Raw genomic sequence first — 15,321 nt, forward strand, 5'->3', positions numbered from 1 at the left:
ACTAATTTACACTCCCACTAAGACAGCAAAAGTCTTCCTTTCATCCACATCCTCTCCAGAATTTATTATTGTTAGAATTCCTGATGACTACCACTCTGACTGGTGTGTATGAAATCTCAGTGTAGTTTTAATTTTTTTCTATTCTCAATTCTTGTATCTTTTACTTATTTTCATGCCTTAGGACCTGATGCTGCTGTTCCATTTGGCGTGATGTTTGCTGAAGACACCTTTTAACTTGTCGGGGGAAATTGCTCTTGTTCTCAGCTGGCTCTAAGTTATCATGAAGGCCTTTGAAATTCCCAGTGTTGATCTTTTTATCTCTTCAGATTTAATGAGTTAAGGGTCATATGAAAACAGAAGCCACACTATGAATTTAGCAGAGAGATTGTGTGTGTGTGTGTGTGTGTGTGTGTGTGTGTGTGTGTGTGTGTAAAACTGAAGTTTGCCTCCAGGGGCACTTAACCACTGAGACAGAGCCCCACCCTTTCTATTTTTTTATTTTGAGGCAGGGAGTCACTAAATTGCTGAGAGTTATATTAAGTTGGTGAAGCTGGCCTTGAACTTGTGACTTGTGATGCTCCTGCCTCAGCCTCCCTCTTCACTGGGATTACAGGAGTGTGCCACTGTGTCCAGCTGTCCTTCCTCTTTCCCATCTGCATCCACTCCTTGACGATCTACTGCTGATTTACACCATTTTGTAGGAGAAGCACTTCCAGCCTCCTGTCTGGACAAGACTCCACCCTCTGGGGACCTCAGCACCAGCAGCACAAGGCACTAGTTCCCCTTTGGAGGATGACCACAGCTGTCACTCACCACTGGCTTCCTGCCAGGGCTTCCTCTGTCCTGCCCCACCCCAGCTTCAGAGGACCCTGGACTGGCTCTGGCCCTGGCACATGCAGGATGCTGCCCCTGCTGCTGCTGGCCCTGCTCTGGGCAGGTGAGTGGGCTGAGGGAGGGGCGGCCAGGGCGGGGGTGGGGCTGAGCTGAGCCTCTGTGTCCCCCCAGGGTCCCTGCAGGAAGATGCAGGGTACAAGCTCCAGCTGCAGCAGTCGGTGACAGTGCAGGCTGGCCTGTGTGCCCTGGTGCCCTGCTCCTTCTCCTACCCCTGGAGTAGGAGGGATCCCCCCAGCAAGCTCTACATCTACTGGATCCGGTCATACTATGATGGTCCTGTGGCCACAAACAACCCAGACATGGACGTCAGAAGAGAACACAGGAATCGGTTCCATCTCCCTGGGGACGTCAGGGACAACAACTGCTCTCTGCTCATCAGAGACGCCAAGAACGAGGACACAGGAAGCTACTTCCTGATGGCAGATATAGGATGGAATACAAGATATACTTTCAGAGATAAGAAGCTGACTCTGCAGGTGACAGGTAGGCGGGGCCCAGGATGGTACCCAGGTAGTGAAGACCCCTGGAATAGAACAGGGTCAGGACATTAGAGCTGTCCCTGCTCTGGTCTTGGGGCCGGGGTGCTCAGAGGTGGTACGGGACTCGGGGCCAGCTCGGGCCCTGAGGCTCCAGTCACTCTCAGCGTCCCCTGGGTGTCCCCTCTCTCTGGGGCCCAGGCATCTGGCTCTCTCCTCCTCAGCCCTCACAGAGAAGCCGGTCATCCACTCTCTGGAGCCTCTGGAGTCCGGCCGCCCCACAAGCCTGAGCTGCCGCCTGCCAGGGTCCTGTGAAGGGGGAAGGCCTCTCCAATTCTCCTGGACAGGGGCGGTCACTAGCTCCATGGCCCCCGGGGCCCTCCAGTCCTCAGTGCTCAGCCTCACCCCGCGGCCCCAGGACCACGACACCAACCTCACCTGTCAGGTGAAACTGCAAGGATCTGAGGTGACCACGGAGAGAACCGTCCAGCTCAATGTCTCCTGTGAGTGCAGGAGGCCAGCGGGGTCCCCAGGGTATTGTGAGCAGGGTGTGTGTGTGAGTGTGTGTGTGTGTGAGTGTGTGTGTGTGAGTGTGTGTGTGTGAGTGTGTGTGTGTGAGTGTGTGTGTGTGAGTGTGTGTGTGTCTGAGTGTGTGTGTGTGAGTGTGTGTGTGTGAGTGTGTAGGAATGTAGAAGGATAAAGTCAGACAACTCATTTGTGGAACTGAGCGCCTGGAGTCCAGGTGGGGGGTCAAAGGGACAGCACCCCCCCATCCCGGTGTCCATGGCCCCCTTGGGCTCCTCCATGGCCCACGCCCTTCCCGCTGCTCACTCTGAAGCAGGACCCTGTCTTTCCTCCCAGATGCCCCTCAGAACCTCAGCGTCCGCATCCTCTTCAGAAGCGGCACAGGTAGGAAAGCGCTCTCCTGTCCACAGCTGAGACCACCTCCAAGTACAGGGGACTCAGCTTAATGGAGTTGGATTCAGGAGCAGGAAGGAAGAGCCATCCCCTTCCATCACCTTCCCTCTGTGCACCCCACGTTCACACACTAGGTTCTTCTCAAAGTCACAGCCTCTGGACCCTGCCCAACCCTGTCCCTGCCAGGTCCACTTCTTACTAGGATCTCCAGGACCCACAGATCCTTGCCACCCCACCTCACCATGGCTCCGCTCTGGGGGCTCCTGCCCCTGCATGGCCTCCTGAGCCCTGGTCCTGCTGCACTGACCTACCCTCTTTCCAAGGCCACAGGGCTCTCTGCTTTCTCTGCCACACAGTCCACACATGTCCCTGTGAGACGCTGAGACTCCTCTCAAGACTCGCAGCCAAAGTCTCCAGGGTGTAAAGGCCAAGCTTTTGAGAACCGGGGAGGAATCCATTGGGGATGGGCCAAGGCAGTGGGGAGGTCCAGTCAGACCTGGGAGTGGGGGTGGGGGCTGTGCCCACCCCCATGAGTCCCCCGCTGGCGGTCTCTTAGCACCTCTTTCCCCCCAGCTTTCCTGGAAGGCCAGGCTCTGGTGCTGTGCTGTGCTGCAGACAGCAACCCTGCGGCCCAGCTGAGCTGGTTCCAGAGGTCCTCCACCCAGAACGTCTCCCAGGTCTCTGACACTGGGCTCCTGGACCTGTCCCGAGTAGGGGCTGCGGAAGGAGAAGCCTTTACCTGCCGAGCTCAGAATGCACTGGGCTCCCAAAATGTCTCTGTGAGGCTCCACAGAGACACTTTTTCCTGTGAGTTCGGGAACCCTGAGGTCTGGACATCTGGATTCTGGAGGAGGGGCACCTGCTGACCCTCCTGCACCTTCCCCACAGACCCCCCAAGGCTGCTGGGACCCTCCTGCTCCTGGGAGACCCAGGCTCTGCTCTGCAGCTGCTCCTCTCACGCCTGGCCGCCCCCCTCCCTGCACTGGCGGCTGGGGGAGGGGCTGCTGGAGGGGAACAGCAGCAATGCCTCCCTCAGGGTCACCTCCAGCTCCGCGGGGCCCTGGGCCAACAGCTCCCTGAGCCTGCACGGGGCGCTCAGCTCCGACCTCAGGCTGAGCTGTGAGGCCCAGAACACCCAGGGCACCCAGAGCGCCACCGTCCTGCTGCTGCCAGGTCAGGGGCCTGTCGTGGAGGGAGACAGGGTGTCTGAGGGGAGCCTCCTGGATCTGAGGGAGGGGGGGCTGGGTCTGGAATAAGCGGCTGGGAGTGGGGCCCTTGGCTTCCTGACTGAGCCAGCCCTGAGCAGCTCCGGGAGAGTGAGTCCTCTGCCCCTTCTTCTCTGCAGGAAGGTCCAGGCCAGGGGTGTTGCTCGCAGCCCTTGGAGGTGCTGGTGCAGGGGCCCTGCTCTCTCTCTGTCTCTGCCTCGTCTTCTTTTGCATGTAAGTCTTGGTCCTGGAGTTGTAATTCAGGATCTTTAAGGTGCGGGAAGGCCTCCAATGATCAGGATGGAAATAAAGATTTTACTACTCACAGACCCTGGGGTTGGGGGGGGGGTGCCTGAGGTCATGCGCATGGCAGTCAAGGAGCACCCTGGCTCCTTGGGGGGGGGGTAAGGCATTATCCAGACAGGTGGATTCAGGGGGGTTTAATGGAGCAGGTGAATGTGAGCCCCAGGGAGTCACATTCACACGGTGACATCTGTGTGGTGACATCTGTGCGTCCATGCAGGGTGTGGGGGCAGGGGCCACTCAGGTGTGCTGTCTGCCGCTGTGATCTCCAGGAGCAAGGGGCTGAGGCAGATGTCTGGTGGAGCACACTGAGGGACGGGAGGAGGTGGAGAGCTAGAAACGGTGGCTGAGCCCCGCTTCCAGCATCAGGAGCTCAGGCCAATGCAGAATGGCTGCTGAGGCCCCACCAGGTCACGAGAATCCACTAGGAAAGGACAGGGAGGTACGCGGCAGTGAGCAGCGAGGAGCCCCTGGATCCCAGAAACGCCACACTCAGTAGATGCATTCCTGACAGCCCTATTGGTCCACACTGCGTGTACTTGCCATTAAAGGGCTGAAGGTGAATAGCTCAAGGGCTTTCAGCGTGTTCACAGAGGAACGCACCCATCGCCACCATCAATTTAGAAGGTTTTCATGAGGCCAAAGTGAAAAAGGGTTCCGCTCCCTCTCGTCGTCACCCCCCCGATTTCCCCCCCGCCCTACCCTCTTCTGTCCCTGGCTTGGCGTAGGTGAAACCCAGTCCTCTCACTTCGCACAGTGTCTTCAGGGCTCTCCCATGTTGCAGCCCGTGTCAGAGCTTCAACCCTCTTGGTTCCTAAAGGGCACTGCTTGGGGGCGGGAGCTGGAGCTCAGTGGAGGAGCAGGTGCCCACCATGCTCAGGGCTCTGGTTAGATCCCAGCATTGGAAAAAGAAAACAAGGCTCCAGTAATATTCCACCGTACGGATGACACACATTTCCTTCACCCATTCACTATGTGATGGGCACTTGGGTTGTGTCCACCTCTTGGCCATTATGAATAACGGCTCCTATGACCACTCATAAGCAAGTTCTGACGTAGAAGGGGGTCCTGTAGGAGTGGAAATGCAGGCTCAGGCCACTCAGCCTCGTCCCTGGGTGGGCACGGGATGGAGTCCTCTCACGTCCGGGCCTCTGGGTCGGCTGGGTTCTCCATCTTCGCGGGGCAGAGGCAGGCTGCCCACTTGTGCTGGAGCTGGTCCGACTGCCTGTGTGTTCCTTCCCTCAGAGTGAAGTCCTGCAGAAAGCACGGGCCTGGGAAACCAGAGGTCATGGATGACAGGGACCCTGTCATGGACACCGTCCCCTGGGTGAGTGATGTGCGTGGGGTCATGGGGCGGGGCGGGGAGGTCTGTGCACGTCCACACTGAGGCCTTCAGCATTTCCCACACCTGCTCCCCCCTGGTCACCTGGCAGAGACCCAGGAGGTGCCCTCTCTCCTGTTCTCGCCCTTCATCTCCTGGAGCCAGTAACGGCTACGTCTGCCCAGCCTTCCTTCTAGGAAAGCTAACTGGCCCTCGACTCATCCTCCTGCCCGAACTCTGCTGGACACTCAGTCTACCTCCCTCCTCGCTTCTGCCTTTCACCCTGGACACAGGCTGCCAGAACCTTCTCCCCAAGGCTCTTACCTTCCAGCCTACCCAGAGCCCTGAGTTGTTGCCCCATTGCTGGGAGAATCAGGTCTGCACTCCCGGGCCCATCGTCTGATGGCCAGCCCTGTCTGTTCCCTGCCCTCTGGTCCAGCCACAGTGGCCTTCTCACCGTTCGCACACAGAGACACACACTTGCAGCTGTGGCCTCGGCAGGCACAGCTCCTCCTGCCTGGAACACCCTTCCCCACCCCTTTCCACCAGGCCCCCTGGTCTAACCCTCAGCTCTAACCTCCACTCCAGGAGAACGCTGTCTCCCTCCCTGCGGGCATCCCCCCCACCCCATGTCCCCCAGGGTCCTGCAGGCCTCCCTGTGCTGAGGGGCTCAGGATGCCCTCTTCACCTGTCTGCACCCTCTCACTGTATTGGTGACATTCTTCAGGACCAGGGCTGGGTCTCCCTCAGTCTGCTCCTGTCTAGCATGTTCCCCTTTATAGAACCAGGTCCACGTTACCCTGGATGGAATTACCCACGGTGCTTGGTTCCTGATCAAGCACTTAGCCCAAGCACTCTTACTCCCTCATTTTTATTCATAATATGTGAAATACCAGGAGCCTTCCTTCCAGCCGGAGGCCGAAGGCGTGGGCGATGGCTGACACCTTACCCCTGCCTGTGTGGCTGCTTGGTCCCCGCCCAGTGCTGCTGTTCTGGGTCTCCTCTTCCTAGTGCTGACATGTACATATAAGAAGCACACTCCACTTAGTTTTTCCCAACCCACAAAGGGCGCCATGTTCTGCTCACTCTTCTTGGACTTGCTTTGTGGACTCTGGATCACACTGATGATTCAGACACATTATTGTGTAGAACCGCAGCTTATTTTTCCCTCATGTACAATAGTTTATCTTGTGATCATGTCAATTATCTAGGCTCAGACAGATGGGCAGTTGAGTTGTTTCCAGATTCAGGGAGTTTTTCTTTAGCATCATGTGGGAATTGAATGGCTGGGTCACGGGTGTGTGAAGGTCCATCTTTACAAGATTGTGACATGCACTTTCCCAAAGCCCTGGTATCCACGTACACTCCCACCTGTGCCTGTGAGACCCAGCAGGTATGCCCACAGTCTTTGCAGCTTGGTTTTACCACTTGTCTCCATGTGTTCTCGTCTCACTCTCTCACTACGGTGTCAATTTGCATTTCCTTAGTGTCCAGGAAGATGAAAATCTCTACATTTTCTCTGGCATGTCAACACCTCTCTATGCAATGCCTGCCACATCCGGAGCCCGTTCCTCTACTGAGTGTTCAATCTTGTCAGATTGAACCTGAATTTGTTGGGGGGCTTTATGTATTGATACACTAATTTTTTTTTCTGGAAATATGTACCTCCCAGTGAGTAGCTAGCCTTCACTTTTCCCAAGGTGACCTTGGGTGAACGTAAGTTCTTAATTGTAAGGTGATCATATTCATGGATCATCTTTATTCTACTGAGTGTCTTTTAAGAAAATCTTTCCCATCCTAAGATTGGGATATTTGGGTAAAGTTTTTACTAAAATTTTCATATTTTGCTTTTCACGTTTAAGTGCTGAACCTACCTGGGGTTGGTGTCTGTGTGTGGTGTGCAGTGTGTACCCACAGGTACTTCCTGTGTTGACACACATGCCACTCTGTCATGCATCCTCATACCATGTGGGAGCGGGCCCCTTCTGTGGCCTCTGCTATGATGCAATGACCAAGTTTATTGTCTCCGAGCCAGAACAGTCTAGGAGTAAACAGAAAGGCCCCCATGTCTAGTGGAGCAAGACCCCTCCTCCGTCTCCTTCCACAAATAGTCTTGGCTATTCTTGGCCCTTTGTTTTTCATGTGTCTGTAGAATCAGTTTGTCAAGTTCTAAAACAGACTTCTGTTGGTGTTTTAATTGGAGTTACATTGAGCCTGTTTGTCAGTTTGGGAAGAATTTGCTTATTTATGAATCCTTCTTATCCACACAGGTATATTTGTCTTAAATCTCTTTTAGTGTTTTCAAGGAAGATGTAGCATTTCTCCACACAGGGCTTGTTCCTCTTTTGAAGTTTCTTCCTAAATATGGTTAGGGTTGCTATTATAATATCTATCTTTTAAAAAGTGTATTTTAAAAAATTTCATATTGCCTAAATGATGAGTGAGAGCCTTTTTTTTAAATGTGAGGGTTTTTTTTTTTTTTTTTGGCAATAAAAAAATATCACAGGCAGGACTTTGGTGTCATTTAGGGTCTCATTCCCTTGGTAGCTGAAGAATTCTTAGGTCTTTTCATGAGCCTGCTGATCTGTTAATGACTGATTGATTGACTGGTTGCAGTGCTGGGGATTGAACCCAGGACCTCGCTCCTGCTTCACTAATGCTCTGCCCCTGAACTACACCGCCAGCCCTTTTTATTTTTTATTTTGAGACATGGTCTCGCTAAGTTGCTGAGCCTGGCTTTGAACTTGCCGTCCTCCCACCTCGGTGTTTCAGTCAGCGATTTGGCTGCTGTGACCGAAAGACCTGACAAGAACAATTTTAGGAGGAAAAGGTTATTTGGGGCTCATAGCTTCAGAGGTCTCAGTCCATAGAGAGCCAGCTCCATTCATTCCTGGGGGCTCAAAGTGAGGCAGAACCTCATGGCAGAAGAGTGTGGCGGAGAGAAGCCACTGGAGACATCACACCAGGAAGCAGAGACAGACAGACAGACAGACAGACAGAGACAGAGGGGGAGATTCCTTCATGGACAAAATATAAATCCGAGGGGCAGGCTCCGGTCACCCCACCTCCTCCAGCCACACCCTATCCAGTTATCACCGGTTACCCCACCAGGGGATTAGTGCACTGATTGGGTGAAGCTCCTCATAACCCAATCATTTCTCCTCTAAGCTTCTTGCATTGTCTCACTCAGGAGCTTTTGGAGGACACCTTATCTCTAAACCATGATACTCGGCCTCCCAGGTCACTGGGATTACAGGCGTGCACCACGGCACCAGCCGACCTGTTCTTTTTTCAGAGAGGATGACGTCTCAGAGACTGGTGTTATCCTTGACTGTCATGATTTGCGGAGTCAGAGCAGCTGAATTCGATGCAGGTGTGATTCTATTTTCTTCAACAATCAGCTCATCCTTTTGGACTTCCTCTCATGTGCCCCGTAGGTGTATTTTCTTCTATGAGATTTCAACAATTTACCCACTTTCCCGAATACTCACTTTGAGGGGAAGTGAAAGCACACAGACCTGGCTTCCTGCAGCCACAGAAGCTGCAGCACCTCTCAGGCCACAGGCCGCCGGCTGAGATCCCTTGAACTGCCGACGAATGCGTTTCACTTCCTCGCTGTCCGTCCACACAGAGCTTCTGCTTTTTCTTTCCAACACAGATGGAGCTGAATTCCTCTGGTGGGTTCCCCAGGGCTTCTCTGTGACTGCATCCCTTTACGGTGACACCCACCTCCACAGGTGACACAGCACCTCCACAGATGTCTGGGTGCCGAGAACCAGCTCCATTGTCTAAGTAGCTTCATCGAGTGAAACTCAAATTACTAATTTTTTATTGTTGTTCTGGTGCCAAGGATTGAATCTGAGGCCTTGCAGATGCTAGGCAAGTACAGTACAAGTAAGCCACATCCCCAGCTCAAATCACATTTTTAATTTATCTTGTATCCTTTTGATTTGGTAAGCTATCCTACTAATTGAAATGATCTGTATATATAAATTGAATTATTTTGAATAATTTTAAAATTTAAAAACATCATATATTGGTTGCTGTGGGGTATTACTTTGAATCCTTTGGGATTTCGAATTAGATGATTTTGTCAGCTACAAAATCATACCAGCTTATTTCTTCTCTTTATATCCTTTGTTCCTTTTGCTTGTTCTAATGCACTGGCTGAGACTCCAGTCAAACTCAAGGAGAAGTGTGTGACCTTGGGCATCTTTTGTTACTCCTGACTTTGAGGGAAATGAACTCTCTAACTCACTATCCTGCCATTTAGGTTGGTTTCTGTCAACCTTATTCAGGTTAAGGAAATTCCTTTTTATCACTAAATCACTATACATTTTTTTATTATAAATTTTTATTGAACATTTCAAATAAAATCCAACTGATAGGATTTTTGCCCTCCTAAATCTATTACCATTGTTAGTGACAATTAATTTTTTGTTGATGTAGTTGTATTGGGGATTGAAGCCTGGGTCTTGCTCATACTACACGCTTCAGTCAAAGATTTTTCTCAGGTGAAACTACTCTGTCTTTCCTGGGAGAACCACATTGTTCCGGGCGTATGTTTTTGGTACCCTGTAGATTCAGTTGGTTAGTGTCTTTGCCTCTCTACATCAACAGACCTGTCACTTCCTTTCTTCTCCTGTCGACTTTGTTTGGACATTGATCTGCCCCGCGCGACCAGCACGCTAGCTTCCATACTAGAGGTCCTGAGCATAGAAGTTAACTAGTGAGATCAAAATAAACACACATAAACTCAATTTACCTTTTTCTTGACCAGGTCTGAGAGGCTCCTGCCTCGAGCCACCAGGTGGGGTATCGAGGTTTACACAAGAGACCAGCAGGAGAGAGGAAGTGGCCTTTTATTGGGGAACAAGAAATTCAGGGGAAAATTCCATGCAATGAAGGTCGAGGGGGACAGCATTCCAAGGTCAGGGTCAGTGATTGGTCTCAGGGTCAATGGTCAGTCACACCCCCACACGGATGGGCTCTGGCACCTAAAAAGGGTGGGGATGAGTTCTGACACAGCTTGGCCAAAAGCCTCACACCCAGTCAGGGAAGTGCCCAATCACGTGCGAGAACGGCTTCCCACACATCGAGATAACATTGAGGTGGTGAAGACAATTGCTCCTTTCTATCCTCTGGAAGAGAGTGCATGAATCTGGGATGGCTCACTTCTTGACAGGCTGATAGATGTCAAGGGCTTGGTGTTGTCTCCTCACTCCATTTTCCTAGATCAGTCATTTTATGTGTTGTGCAGTGAGCTTTTTCCTGGGGACACGTTAGTTTTTTGACAAAGGTCATGTGTGTGTGCATTCTGCAGTCTCTGTACTAGTTTAGAGAGTTTACTTCCCCTTTTATACTCCTGGTAGAGTGCCCAGTGACTTCTCTCTTTTTCTCTAGGTAGATCTCACTGTCTTCTTATTTATTATCAGTTTCAGAGAACCAACTTCTCAGATGCTTGACTTTCTCACTGCACCTTTGTTTTCTGCCTGGTTTGGTTTTGCTCTCATTTTCTCAGCCCCTGCCTTCTGCTTCCTTCCGTTCATTCTGATGTGCGTCACTAATTTTTAAGCGGGATACTTAGCTTATTAACTCATAGCTCTTTCTTCTTTATGAAAGTAGTTATGGATGCATTTCTTTAAAACACCACAAGTTTTGATATGTTATTTTTACATCAGTCAGTTCCAGATATGTTAGAGCTCATCAAAATTTCTTCTTGGAATCTTACATTATTTGGTGTTTTAAAAAATTATACAGATATTTTTAGACCACTTTCCATAAAAGATCCTAACTAGATGCCTTTTGGTGAAAATGCATGGTCTTTATTATACCGAATTTTACATTGTATTGAGGCTTGATCTGTGACCTGTACCTAATGAGGTTTTATAATGTTTCCTGTGTGCTTAAGAATATGCATATTTTTATTTCTTAAATTCTAGATAAAAGTTCCCAGACCAGTGCATTCATTGTAATATGTAAATCCAGATCTTTTCTGATAGATTCCCTGATCTGCAAATATTCGGGAAACGTGTCTTAAAATCTTAGATGATGATAACATATTTGTCAATTCCTCCCTGCAGATCTACCACGTGTTTCTCATATCTGTGTGCTTTTAATCAAAACTGTTTATTTTAGAAGCATCAATTCTCAGTGTATTGAACATCTGATCGCACATGATGTTCCTTTCCACTCACATGGATAAGTTTTGCTTTAAAGTTGATTTGGTTGGATCTTAACACAGCTACCTAACTTTGCGGTGGGTTAGATGGGGTCTTTTCAAGCCTCATTTTCCCCAACATTTTAAATCTTTATGCTTTAGCGGTGTTTTTTGTACATGGTGTGTAAGCAGCTGTTCAAGAGTGCCCTGTGACACCCTCTTGCGTTTACCCTGTCGGTGTTGATTGTGGTCATTGAGGTGGAGATTTCACATTTTATTTTTACTTGGCTCTACTTCTCTAATGTTTTGTTTTCCTTCTTTCTTACTTAAAAATCAATGCCTCTGTCTCACACAGAACACTTTCATATCTCTTGGTCACTCTTCCTTCTACTCTGTAAAATGTTGGTATTTTCTATAGATCTAAATTTTCATTCTGGGTTATTAAGAACGTATTTGTGATTTTTCCTTTTTTGAAAATATGCAGCTACACGTTTCACCAAGCTATTTTGCACCTTCACATCCTGTACTTATCACAGGATATCCTGGGGTTGTTCTCTCTCTCTCTCTCTCTCTCTCTCTCTCTCTCTCTCTCTCTCTCTGTTTTTTCTGGGTTTCCCTGTGCTGAAGCTTCTGGGGGGGGGGGTTGTGAAAAATTGAAAACAGTTTTTTTGCCCCTATTTTTACCCGGAGAGAAGAGGAATTCCAGGATCTGATGTCCCTCAGCCCTTGTCCCTTCAGCCCGACCTCCCCTTGAGCAGTGAGATGTTTTCCCCAATTGGACCTGGGGTCTCTTGGGGAGTGGTCCCCTACCCCAGCTCCCACGGGCACCTGAGGGGTCTGGTTGGGGCTGTTCACAGGTGCCTTCCGCAGGACACCTCTTTGCGGATGGACTGCTGAATGCCCCAGGACCCCCTGTGACCTGGCGGCCCTTGTTTATATGGGCAGGTGCCTTGTGGCTCTCATCTGGCCAGCATCCGGTTCATTCCCACCAAGACGGCCACTCTGGGGGGAGCGCTGGCCAGGAGAGCCCGGTTTGGGCGTGGGGTCAAGTCACAGCGCAGGCCGGTGGCCCAGCACCCGCAGTGCAGCGGCAGAGCGGTGCTGGGGACCCGGAGAGAAGAGGGCAGGCCCCGGGGGCAGCGGGAGGGGCGGCGCAGGACGCCTCCACCAGGCTCCGGGACCTGCAGGCTGCCACCCTCACGGGTCGCGGCTGTTGGAGAGGGGGGCTGCCCCTGGGCTCTAGAGCAAGCCGATGGGCTCCCGGGGGTCACGCAGTGACCACAGGCACCTGCTTGGGGGCGGGCACCAGATCAAGTCAGGAAAGCTGCCCGGCTGCCCCGTCGGGAAGCGGTTACCAGGGGTCCAAGGAGGCCAACTCCGCATCGACCACCTTGAGGAAGGAACAGGGCGAGACCCCGGAGCCGCTGAGGGCCACTGCGCCTGCTGCCGTCGGGGGAGCAGATGCCCCGGCGACGGGGGATTAAGAATTCGCAGGTGAGGATTCCTACCTGGGCCGCCTCCTGATTCCGCCTTTCTCCCTCCTCCCCTCCAGGGTCCCAGGCAGAAGTCCTGTCCCGACAGCTCTGGGGACCAAGCCTGCCCGGCTGGGGGCGGCGTCCCCGCGGGGAAGCAGGAGATGCACTACGCCACGCTCAGCGTCCACGGGACCCCGTCGGCAATGCCCCGGGGGCGGGAGGCCACCAGCAGCACAGAGTACTCAGAGATCAGGAGGAGCAAGTGAGGACACCCCAGAGCCCGGCCTGGCGGGAGGAGAGGAGAAGTCAGGACTGCGGAAGCAGGAAGCATCGCCACCCAAAGCTGAAAGCGCGGCCCGGTGGAGCAGAGAGAGGGCCACTGCGGGATGGAGAGACTTGGGCTCAAACCGGCCCCAGCGCCTTCTGGGGCATTGTTATCAAGAGAGCCACCTCACCTCTGTCCTCATTTCCCATCCTGTAAGTCAGAGAAACCGAGACATGGAAGCCACAGCAGAGGTGCGCTGCAGGGCAGCTGCTTCCTGCTTCTCCCAACAGAAAGCCTCTGCCGACAAGTTCCCCTGAGGCTGGGGGACCCGGACAGAAGCCCCTCCAGGAGAGGCCAGCTCCTCTGCCCAGCATCGGGTTCATGCTGTGACGACCACTGTGCTCTCCAGGTCATCTCTTCACCCCACCATGTCCACCAAGGGCTCCAGCATCTCTCTTCCTCCCCAATCTCTTCCTCAGCCCCTTCATGGGACCCAGAGGGCCTGTGCACAGCCTAAGAGCTGAGAATGACTTTCTTCCTGGCCTCAAACAACCTGTCACAGGCCTCTCCTTCCTCTGGTTCTCCGAGCCCTTGATGGTCTCCCTGCAGCCCCCACCATTCCCTGGACCCTTCACGCTAGTTCACATCACCCCAGCTTTGCAGCTGCAACCCTCCTCCTAGAGGCCATGCCCCTGGCTTCCGTCTGGCTCATGCCTTCCCGCTGTCCATCCTGCTCTCCAGACGCTGGTCCTTGGTGGATGGTTGAGAGGGTGGACCGAAGACAGACCACATACATGCCCTTCTCGAAACCCAAACTCGTTGGGTTTTTTAAGTGCTAAGACAAAAGCAGTGTCGGGTTTTCAAGCAGCACCCAAACGTAAATAAACAGCAATGTTGTCTCCTAAGCGTTAAAGTGGCCATGAGGAAAGGAGTGGGCAAGTCCAGTGTGGCACAGAGTATTGGATAAAGGCTTCAGTTAGAGACAGAGTCAGCTTGGGTTAATATCCCAGCCACAGGAGCTCCTTGGGTCATGACGGGGGGTGCACATAAGACCTTTAACCCCGGGACGGCACAGCTCGGGGGCTCAGCACACTACCATGGATCCCTCATTTACCCTGATAACGGTGGGACTCGCTGGGAGCTGAACCCAGGGCCTTGTGCAGGCTGAGCAAACACTATTCTACTGAGCAGTATCCCCAGCCCTGCTTTGTACTACTGTCAAGTTGAAACATCAGTCAAGTCGTGAGAAGTCAGGGTCAGTCTGTTCAAGGTCTTCACCATACACACACCTAAGAACACCAGAGAATGTCAAGGAGCAGAAGGAGATGAATTGTGCATTATGCCAACTCTGAGAAAAAGAAAACTTGTGTAGTCCTTTTTGGTGATACCAATCACACAGGGCCACACTGTTATGTTCTTACAGGATTCTAAAGCACCCACTCTTATTTCAGAATATGTACACAAGGATGGTGCTTATAGTCAAAGGCAGACAATGAGACGCTCTCAAGCGTCAGTATAGGGGTCCCTCATGAAGAGGACCTTCTTGTCCTGCTTCTGGGACTGAGAGATGACCACACAATGTGAATCTTTGTAACAAAAATGTGAAAATATAGCAAGATAGGACAAGTCTGGTGTTCTAAGAGTCATGTTTTGTTGGAGATTTTGAATAAAAACTAAAAGTTCCTCAACAGAGATTATGGCCCAATGTCAACGACAACTCATCCCGCCTATCCAGAGGCTTGATAGACTTGACAACACTAAAATTGGAACAGTTTTCTCAAAGGACTCTGGAGATAAAGTTAGGTCTGCAAAGTGTAAAGCTTACCAGACATTATTGGTTGTGGGGACACTGGGAGAGGCCCTGACAGTCAGCAAGACCCATCTGACTGAAGGCCAGGGGCCTGGCAGGGCCTGGCAGATCCTGAAATGGTGAAGGGGGTAAAGCCAGGGCTGAGTGAATGCTGAAAGGAACTCGGTCCTGGTGGAAGTGGGTCCAGGTCCCCACAACCTCTCCCCAACTCACAGCAGCCCCAGGGCTGCTCAGGGCAAGAGGAAGAGATGGAGGCTGCAGGCCGGGCTGGGTTCCCTCTGCAGTAGGGCCGAGTCCACCTGGCTGTCTTTGCGGCTCCAGTGCCTGCACGGTGTGTAGCCAAGGCAGAGCTCAACGCTGATTTATGGGTGTTTTGAGTATCTCAGCCTCTCCCCAGCATAGTCTATTCCATCAGGTAAATCCCTGCACTGCTGGTTGCAGTGAGGAAACAGCTACAGGCCCACAGCTCACACCGCTGCTGGCCCAGAACAGGC

At 52.0% G+C, this 15,321-nt stretch overlaps 1 protein-coding gene across 1 annotated transcript; it reads left to right on the forward strand.

Moving 5' to 3' along the window:
* Positions 1–805: 805 nt before the first annotated feature.
* On the forward strand, positions 806–14,604 carry SIGLEC5 (sialic acid binding Ig like lectin 5). Its single transcript, XM_081275768.1, has 9 exons — positions 806–937; positions 1,006–1,377; positions 1,595–1,873; positions 2,232–2,279; positions 2,862–3,095; positions 3,177–3,461; positions 3,634–3,727; positions 5,042–5,123; positions 12,830–14,604. Exons 1-9 carry the CDS (start codon positions 901–903, stop codon positions 13,016–13,018), a joined length of 1,620 nt encoding a protein of 539 aa, XP_081131894.1. The 5' UTR covers positions 806–900; the 3' UTR covers positions 13,019–14,604.
* The last annotated feature ends 717 nt before the right edge of the window (positions 14,605–15,321 follow it).

Source organism: Spermophilus citellus (genome assembly GCF_964194105.1).
Source record: "Spermophilus citellus genome assembly, chromosome: 18".
In the NCBI taxonomy this organism is placed as follows: domain Eukaryota; kingdom Metazoa; phylum Chordata; class Mammalia; order Rodentia; family Sciuridae; genus Spermophilus; species Spermophilus citellus.

Bases quoted from the DNA above. Each gene is read 5' to 3' on its own strand.
- SIGLEC5 (XM_081275768.1), top strand. From the start codon at position 901: ATGCTGCCCCTGCTGCTGCTGGCCCTGCTCTGGGCAG. The intron at 938-1,005 runs GTGAGTGGGCTG...GTGTCCCCCCAG, and splicing joins GCTGGCCCTGCTCTGGGCAG to GGTCCCTGCAGGAAGATGCA. The intron at 3,096-3,176 runs GTGAGTTCGGGA...CCTTCCCCACAG, and splicing joins CCACAGAGACACTTTTTCCT to ACCCCCCAAGGCTGCTGGGA.